The 10,000-nt window shown below is 49.6% G+C and overlaps 1 protein-coding gene across 1 annotated transcript in view; it reads left to right on the top strand.

Moving 5' to 3' along the window:
• The window catches only part of dcc (DCC netrin 1 receptor), a gene marked incomplete at both ends in the record, with an annotated part of 262,383 nt that overhangs the window by 59,388 nt on the left and 192,995 nt on the right, over window positions 1–10,000 (top strand). The window contains one exon of the mRNA XM_079234864.1: window positions 9,836–10,000. This exon is cut by the window's right edge and continues 207 nt beyond it. Coding sequence (XP_079090990.1) covers window positions 9,836–10,000 — 165 coding nt within the window. The remainder of the gene's footprint in view (window positions 1–9,835) is intronic.

Here is a 10,000-nt window from a genome sequence, read left to right as displayed (position 1 = left end):
GACAGAGACATGCTACAGAGGCAACACGCTGAGGCTGTGGGAGGCGTTAGCTTGTTTTGTGTTGCCTCACTCACGCTCACTCTGATGCAGGTGGTCCAGCTATGTCTTTGTGTCTGCTGTTGTTTGATCGTGAGATGTCACAGATGAATTACGATTTATCAAAATTGGTATTTCACAATTTATGTTCTGTCCATCCGGGGAGAGGGATCCTCCTCTGTTGCTCTCCCTAAGGTTTCTTCCCTTTTTTCCCTGTGAAAGGGTTTTTACTTTCTTTATTTGGAAGTTTTTCCTGATCCGATGTGAGGTCCCGGGACAGGATGTTATGTGTACAGATTGTAAAGCCCATCCATCCATCCATTATCAGCCGCTTATCCGGGGTCGGGTTGCGGTGGCAGCAGGTTCAGCAGGCCGACCCAGGCTTCCCTTTCACCCGCAACACTTTCCAGCTCATTCTGGGGCATCCCGAGGCGTTCCAAGGCCAGCCGGGAGATATAATCCCTCCAGCGTGTCCTCGGTCTTCCCCGGGGTCTCCTGCCAGTTGGACGTGCCTGGAAAACCTCTAGTGGGAGGCGTCCAGGAGGCATCCTGACTAGATGCTGAACCACCTCAGCTGACTCCTTTCGACACGAAGGAGCAGCGACTCGACTCCAAGCTCCCCCCTGATGTCCGAGCTCCTTACCCTATCTCTAAGGCTGAGCCCGGCCACCCTACGGAGGAAGCTCATTTCGGTCGCTTGTATCCGAGATCTTGTTCTTTCGGTCACGACCCAGAGTTCGTGATCATAGGTGAGGGTTGGAACGTAGACCGACCAGTAAATGGAGAGCTTCGCCTTCCGGCTCAGCTCCCTCTTCACCAAGACGGACCGGTACAGCGCTTATTTTACTGCTGCAGCCGCACCGATCCGCCTGTCGATCTCCCGCTCCACCTTACCCTCACTCGTGAACAAGACCCCGAGATACTTGAACTCCTTCGCTTGGGGTAGGCAGTTTGTCCCCACCTGGAGGGAGCAATCCACCGGTTTCCGGCAGAGCACCATGGCCTCAGATTTGGAGGTGCTAACTCTCATCCCTGCCGCTTCACACTTGGCTGCAAAACGCCCCAGTGAATGCTGGAGGTCACGGTCCGAGGAGGCAAAACGTCTGGCAGAGGATCCTGTCCGGGAGGTCTTCAACTCCCACCTCCGGAAGAACTTCTCACAAATCCCGAGGGAGGCTGGTTACATGGAACCCGAGTGGACCATGTTCAAAACCTCTATTGTGGACGCGGCTGCTCGGAGCTGTGGCCGTCAAACTGAAGAAGGAGGCCTTTCGGGCCTGGCTGGCCCAGGGGTCTCCTAAAGCAGCTGACGGGTACCGGCAGGCCAGAAGGGCTGCAGCTGCGATGGTCGCGGATGCTAAAACTCGGGCATGGGAGGAGTTCGGGGAGGCTATGGAGAAGGACTTTCGGTTGGCCTCAAAGAAGTTCTGGCAAACCATCCGACGGCTCAGGAAGGGAAAGCAGGGGCTACCCCAGGCTGTTCTCAGCAGGGGGGGGAACTGCTGACCCGGACTGAGGACATCGTCGGGCGGTGGAAAGAGTACTTTGAGGAACTCCTAAACCCGGCCAACATGTCCCCCGGAGAGGGGGCAGCGCCGGAAGACTTTGGGGTGGTTTCTCCCATATCTCTGGCAGAGGTCACTAAGGTAGTCAAAAAGCTTGTTGGTGGCAAGGCGCCAGGGGTAGATGAGATCCGCCCTAAGATGCTGAAAGCGCTGGACATTACTGGGCTGTCTTGGTTGACACGCCTTTTCAGTGTCGCATGGGGGTCGGGAACAGTGCCCATGGACTGGCAGACCGGGGTGGTGGTTCCCATCTACAAGAAGGGGGACCGGAGAGTGTGCTCAAACTATCGTGGCATCACACTGCTCAGCCTCCCGGGAAAAGCTTATGCCAGGGTGCTGGAAAGGAGGCTCCGACCGCTTGTTGAACCGCAGATTCAAGACAAGCAGTGCGGATTCCGTCCCGGTCGTGGAACAGTGGACCAGCTCTTTACCCTTGCAAGACTACTGGAGGGGTCCTGGGAGTTTGCCCAACCAGTCTACATGTGCTTTGTAGACTTGGAGAAGGCTTTCGACCGGGTCCCTCGGGGGTGTTTGTGGGGGGTGCTGCGGGAGTATGGGGTGCCGGACCCGTTGGCACGGGCCATCCGGTCTCTGTACGCCTGCAGTAGGAGCTGTGTTCGCATCCTTGGTAATAAGTCAGATTGTACAGCCCTGCGAGGCAAATTTGTATCTGATTTTGGGCTATATAAAATAAACTGAATTGAATGTTTTGGTTAGCAGAGCATGACAATATCACTCGGATTTGATTCTATCATAAACAAGCTGACCTTAGCCAAGTAGTTCTGTTGGCTAACCAAGTGGTTTTGGTGATGAAACCTAACCAAACCGTTCTCTAGCATGACCTCATCCAGTAGTTCTGTACGCGACCTAACCAAGTAGTTATTGTGCCGAAAGCTAACATAATATGTATGGATAAACCAAACCGAGCAGCTTTTGTGCTGAAAGCTAACAAACATGTTTGATGGCTAGACCTAACAGAGTCGTATTGGTGCCACAACCTAACCGAACTGCAACCAGGGAGGATCCTGCAGTTGGGGGTCCTGCATCCTGCAGATGAACTGCTGGAACTGCTGGAAGAAAGGCAAGGAGCTCAACGTGACTGTTAACCGAGGCCAGTAGGTTGTCTTTAACTGTGTCCATGTTATCAGCCAACGTGTGACCGTGTAGAGCAGAGGATCCAGGGTCCAGGGTCAAGGAGCCAGGGTCCAGGGTCCAGGGTCCAGGGCCTCGGAGTCAGGGTCCAGGAGTCAGTGTCCAGAGTCCAGGGTCCAGGGTCCAGGGTCCAGGAGTCCAGGGTCCAGGGTCCAGGGTCCAGGGTTCAGGGTCCAGGGTCCAGGAGTCAGGGTCCAGAGTCCAGGGTCCAGGAGTCAGGGTCCAGGGTCCAGGAGTCAGGGTCCAGAGTCCAGGGTCCAGGAGTCAGGGTCCAGGGTCCAGGAGTCAGGGTCCAGAGTCCAGGGTCCAGGAGTCAGGGTCCAGAGTCCAGGGTCCAGGAGTCAGGGTCCAGGGTCCAGGGTCCAGAAGTCAGGGTCCAGGGTCCAGAAGTCAGGGTCCAGGGTCCAGGGTCCAGGGTCCAGGGTCCAGGAGTCAGCTTTAACTTTGAAAACATTGAAAGTGGGTATCCTACCTATTTCATTTGAGAGAAGGCCTTTTGTGAATTGGCTCGCGACGTTCTGGGAAACGTGGGATTAAATGATCGGTTTTAATCAAATTCATTTAAAAGGAAAATTTAAATGTACTTATTTATATTCTACAAAAAGCGACGGTACCATTTTTTGCAACATTGCTTCAGAGAATCATGCATTCATGAATGCATTAATAATTAATCCGATGGTTAATATTTAAAGTGACAGTTCAGTAGGAACGGACACAATGTGGACCTGAGGTATCACTTCACAGTGTGTGTGTGTGTGTGTGTGTGTGTGTGTGTGTGTGTGTGTGTGTGTGTGTTTCAGTGACATGTATGACAGCTATTCCCTTTTCGTTTTGACACAAAGCTACTTTAAAATTGTCACTCGGGAATTTCGGTGTGTGTGTGTGTGTGTGTGTGTGTGTGTGTGTGTGTGTTTGACAGCTTTTGCCACCTCGCCTCTTTGACAGTAAGCTACCTTGTTATTGTCATTCACTGATTGTGTGTGTGTGTGTGTGTGTGTGTGTGTGTGTGTGTGTGTGTGTGTGTGTGTGTGTGTGTGTGTGTGTGTGTGTGTGTGTGTGTGCGTGTGTATAATTGGCCGGCCGTTGACCGGTTGGTAATTGTGTCTGACAGCAATAAAGGTCTCTGTTAACAATGTGCAGCACTGAACACTTATTGGGGTTTTAACCTGCACACACACACACACACACACACACACACACACACACACACACACACACACACACACACACACACACACACAGACAGACAATAGGATCATGCTTGTCTCAGGGGATGGAGTGTCACTGTTGTCTCGCAAAGCGTTTTGACAAGGACCAAATGGAAAACAGTGTGTGTGTGTGTGTGTGTGTGTGTGTGTGTGTGTGTGTGTGTGTGTGTGTGTGTGTGTGTGTGTGTGTGTTGAATCCCTTTATCCTCCTTTCATTCAGTCTCCATCCCTTTCTTCTGCCACACCTCTTTATTCCTTTTTTCCTCTCTCAATCTGTTTGAACCATAATAAACCTGGCAAACAGCATATAATTACATAAACTGTTTAAATAAATCTACAAAAACAATCATAGTAATTGTTAAAATAAATAAAATCTGAGTATGTGTTGATCTTTCTTCATGGCAGCACGCTGTGCTCACAAAGTGTTGACACGTGGAAATAAGAAATGTAAAAGATCTTTATCATTGTTCCAAAGCGCTCAAACATCTGCTGTCGTTAATTTAATTTACACACTAAAAACAAACAGGCTGCGATAGATGGTGGAGGCGCACACACACACACACACACACACACACACACACACACACACACACACACACACACACACATACACACACACACACACACTCAGAGTAATTAGCAGGAAACCCAACATGCTGAATGAGACTCGGCTAATTAAGACCAATTGGTGTTAATATCAGAGTCTGTGAAGTGTGTGTGTGTGTGTGTGTGTGTGTGTGTGTGTGTGTGTGTGTGTGTGTGTGTGTGTGTGTGTGTGTGTGTGTGTGTGCGTCTGTTTTCCCTGACATCACGATCAAAACAAAGTAGAGAAAGTAACAATAGACACATTGATGATATATATTAGAGCTCAACCCTTCTCCCCAGTTGGAACAAAACCCACTCAACCAATCAGAGCCTTTGTATCCGTCCGTGATGGACGGACACTGCTGATTGGTTCATGTGTGCGTGTGCGAGAGCTCAGCTGGGACACTGTCAAAGGGATTATCAGAGTTATAGTTCAATGAGACCCAAAGGGTGGACGACAGGTGAGGCTTGTTAATGAAGGCTTAATGCTACACACACACACACACACACACACACACACACACACACGCACAGCTGCTGTCAGAGCGCACTGCAGACGGGACACACTGTGTGTGTGTGTGTGTGTTTATATGAATACGTGATGAATCCAGCGTTCATCAGTGAATGCTGCTGAATATTCCTGAGGGATGTCAGGGATTCATTTCCTGACGGGTTCGTTTCCCCGGGTGTGGCTGAGGCCCGGTGGATTGGTTGGGTGCACGTTTGGGGGTGAGCTGACTTTAAACACACACACACACACACACACACACACACACACACACACACACACACACACACACACACAGTTGTTGGCCGCTGTCCAGAGTCTTAATGCAGTCTGCTTCCAGCCACTCCCCCGTGGTGTCCGCCGCTGTGCGAGTGTTCAGACGGTCTTGGCCGTCGTCCACCTCGCTGTCACCGACTCTCGTCTCTTCAGTTAAAGTCCTGGACGGCTCTGTGCGCCTCCGTCTGAAGCCACTAAGCTCTTTCTTGGCCGGGGTCGACTCACTCAGCTAACTCCGATGTAGACCCATCGGACTCCTTATTGGACGCTCAGTCAGTTGACGTAGAATGAATATGGAGAAAGGTCCAGGAGGAGGTTGAGATGGACGGTGGCGTCAAACAAACACACGACTTTCACTCAGGAGATGGCTGTTAGTGTCGAGTGTGAAACCAAGTCAACGTTAACTTCGTTTACCCCGGCAGCAGAGTCAAACAGACCATAACGCAGGGGACGCTTTAGGGCGGCGCTACAAGGTGATTGACAGGTCTCAGGTCTCTTGACAGCGTCTTCACCACAGCACCCAGAGGCACTTCTGTTCACTGGCTGCAACAAACCAAGATGGCGACCTCGAGGCCCAACACTGTAGTTCATGACTCAACGGTGACCCTTCTGTTACGTAACTTACATACTTAACTAATGCCGCTCATGTAAGTTACGTAAAATGTTGCATGCATGTCTTCATTATTAGAGTATATTCTGGTCTGGAAGACGGATTAAAACCTCAAATTGTCAAATCTGAGAAGTTGAACCAGGGAGATATTTGCCTCTTTGCTATAAAAATTACTGAACTTTTAAACCAAACATATTCCTTTTGATTCTGTTGTGATTTGTGTCAGAATTCAAGGACGATCCTGTTATGAAACAAGTAAAGAAAAGCTTTTAAACATTCCACACAACGCTCTTTATTTAATTTAATTTATTGTTGATATGTCAGTAATGCATTTTTTTACGGGCCTTTAATTTCCCAATGATTCCCCTGGATTTTACTGGAGAGAAATATGTAGTTATAATTATAACATTTTGTTGACATGAACAATGTCTATGATCCTCCCTCAAAATCTCAATTCAAACCCAAATACATAACAAGCTGAGCTCACAGTAAACCACAAACACTTTAACACTTTAATTACGTTCATCATGGTGCAATATACAATACATTGAAATACTTTTCATGAACTTTACTCCGTCTGTATATTTAATATTGCTATTGTATTCTTCTTTACTGTTTTTATTGTATTTCCCCACTGTGGGACGAATAAAGGGTTATTTTATTTTATCTTATCTTAACGAATACTAGAACACTTTCTGCAGCTCCGTCCCATAACAGAAGCACATCGTCCTTATCCTGGACATTTCCTCGAAGTTATTATGAAACTATTCAGCAGCAGCGGAGCAGTGAAATAAACATGTGTGTCCTAGAAGAGGTTCAGAGCAGATCCATGTTGCAGATGAAATATGAAGAAAGGAGGAGGAGTCTGAGAGGAGGAGAGCAGACAGAGAGCGATAGCATCACACTGCAGGACAACCAGGACAAGGACGCATTGATGAACTGACTGTGTGTGTGTGTGTGTGTGTGTGTGTGTGTGTGTGTGTGTGTGTGTGTGTGTGTGTGTGTGTGTGTGTGTGTGTGTGTGTGTGTGTGAGAGTACAGATAGAGCTGTCAAGATGGTGATTTACTGATAGAGAGAGAGGGAGGACTGCTGAAGGGGAATCAATAAGAAGGAAACCGTGAAGGAAAAGAAAGAGAGAGAAAGATGGAAGAAAGGAAGAGGAGGAGCACAGAAGGAAGGGGAGAAGGGTTGGACAGGACGGAAACAAGGAGGGAAGGGGTGAGGAGAGAAGGAAGGGTTGGACAGGATGGAAACAAGGAAGGAAGGAAGGGGTGAGGAGAGAAGGAAGGGTTGGACAGGATGGAAACAAGGAAGGAAGGAAGGGGTGAGGAGAGAAGGAAGGGGAGAAGGGTTGCACAGGACGGAAACAAGGAAGGAAGGAAGGGGTGAGGAGAGAAGGAAGGGGAGAAGGGTTGGACAGGACGGAAACAAGGAAGGAAGGGAGGAAGGGGTGAGGAGAGAAGGAAGGGGAGAAGGGTTGGACAGGACGGAAACAAGGAAGGAAGGAAGGGGTGAGGAGAGGAGAGAAGGAAGGGGACGGTGAGGAGAGAAGGAAGGAAGGGTAGGGTGAGGAGAGAAGGAAGGGGAGGGAGAGGAGAGAAGGAAGGGAGAGGAGAGAAGGAAGGGTGAGGAGAGAAGGAAGGAAGGGTGAGGAGAAAAGGAAGGTAGAGTGGGGAGAGAAGGATGGGTAGGGTGAGGAGAGAAGGAAGGAAGGGTGAGGAGAAAAGGAAGGAAGGGTAGGAGGAGGAGAGAAGGAAGGTGACGGTGAGGAGAGAAGGAAGTGGAGGGCGAGGAGAGAAGGAAGGAAGGGTAGGAGGAGAGAAGGAAGGGGACGGTGAGGAGAGAAGGAAGGGGAGGGCGAGGAGAGAAGGAAGGAAGGGTAGGAGGAGAGAAGGAAGGGGACGGTGAGGAGAGAAGGAAGGGGAGGGCGAGGAGAGAAGGAAGGGGACGGTGAGGAGAGAAGGAAGTGGAGGGCGAGGAGAGAAGGAAGGAAGGGTAGGAGGAGAGAAGGAAGGGGAGGGCGAGGAGAGAAGGAAGGGTAGAGTGGGGAGAGAAGGAAGAAGGGTGAGCTTTATGTAAGTTGTGTAAATATTTCTGCCAGAAATCTAAAAAAACAATCCCATAATGAATGAAAGGATTGAGCTCTTATCCAGCAGAATCGGATATGAAACGCTTTCCTTCAGCAGATTTAGACGCAGCTCAGTGTGAGGCGCAGCAGCAGAGCATCACTATAGGACTCTGGTTTGAATTACCTCAGCTTCACCTGTAACGCACCAAGAACAGAACATCTTTCTGAACATGAAACAGGGAAAGAGCAGACATCCAGTTGATGAGGAGATTCTTCGATGACAGGAATTGTTGTCGTCTGGGAAGTTTACAACTGATTTGTTCTTTTCTGCCTCCCTGATTTATGATTATTTTACTCTTTCTTTTTACTCAATGGGTCTATGATATCCTGAATAAACGAGTCATGGTCTTCTTCTTGCCTCTGGAGCAGCAGCGGCCTGCATGGACACGCCTCCTCTGATCAGCCTGTTGACTTCCACAGGAAACCTGCAGAACACATAACTGAGCATTTAGTTCAACAGATGAAATATGAACAATCCCAATAGTTCAATGGACCCAGAGGCCTTTAGAGCAGAGGGAGTTGAACACACTGAATGTCTAACGTCCTGCCTCCAGCCCTGTGCTCATCCATACGGCTTCTTCTTCAATCAAGAAGAAGGAAAAGCTTTCATGGTACCTGTTCTCCATGTGTTTGCTCTCCCGGTCGGGAACAGATCCAGAGGCGGTTCTTCTTGAAGCCTGATGTTCCTCTGATCAGAGTTGTCCTGAAGGAGAGACTGAAGCTGTGAGGGTTTAAAGCAAAGTGGGACAATCAGAAAAGGAAAAGAGCATCTGCTGCCCTTCAAAGTCTCCTATGTGACGGACCAGCGCGTTCTCTGTTCAGACGCACAGGAAACACAAACTGCCTCTCTGATCAGGATGAAAGACTCTTTTAGCATCAAAGACGAAGGAGAGGCTGCCGGCGTCTGAGCCTGTCACCAGATTATACCAAACATGAAGTCATGAAAACAAAGAGTACAGCAGGTGGATGTGTCTGGGAGAGACGGGGAGGTATCCTGCAGAGCTAAGCGACGCAGGTCGGAGGTTAAACTCTTCTGTAAAGAGACGCGTAATTACAAACATGAATGAATAGATCAGCCCCAAACATGAATACATGAATAAGTAGATAAAAGCATGAATACATACACAACATTGCTGCTGCTGCTAAAAGGTGTGGACACTAGCACCGTGCAGAGGAAGGCATCACTGGGATGGATTTGATTCCACACCTGCAGCCAGACGTGGACCTGACCCTGGAAACTGTCTGAGAGCTGTGAGAGGTTCTGTCCATGTGGGGAAGATGAGCGGCGTCTGTCTGCCACAGCTGCAGTGAACATGCGTGGCCCGTCGGCTCTGTGCTGACGATGTCTGCTTGTTGTTGGTGCTGACCAGGTGGGCAGCACCACGTGTAATGTGGAAGGTGGGCCACCTTCCACATTACACGCTGTCATGTCATGGATTGTGATGATATAACATTCAGTATAGCCGCTCTATGTTCATATGCAGCCTGAGGCAGGACGTGGAGCCTTGCTGTGCGGGGCCTCGGGCCCTGAAGCAGATGCATTGATCGGTTTTGTTTCTTTACCTCCAGACTTCCTGGTTTATTTATTTAGTTGTGATTTATTGTATCATATTGTGAGTCTGGCACATCTCTGTTATGAACCTGCGTTTGCTTCCAGCTCCGTTGTCAGGTCATATAATGGAGAGTATTTGCATCAATAAATGATGTTGGGTATGCTTTTTGTTGTGCCTCCGTCTAACCCCTCTTCATCTCCTCTCCTCTTCTAGCCTCAGACGCCTACTCATCTTCCTCCCCCTCCTCCTCCTCCTCCTCGCCCGGTGTCGGAGGCTTCGCGACCTTCACTTTCAGCCAGCAGCCTCAGGACACGGTGACGGTGCGCGGCGGCGTGCTGCAGCTCGACTGCCAGGCGCAGTCCGACGCAGCGGCGGGAC

Source organism: Taurulus bubalis (assembly GCF_910589615.1).
Source record: "Taurulus bubalis genome assembly, chromosome: 19".
Classification (NCBI taxonomy): Eukaryota; Metazoa; Chordata; class Actinopteri; order Perciformes; family Cottidae; genus Taurulus; species Taurulus bubalis.
This window is presented reverse-complemented; position numbering and strand designations above follow the sequence as displayed.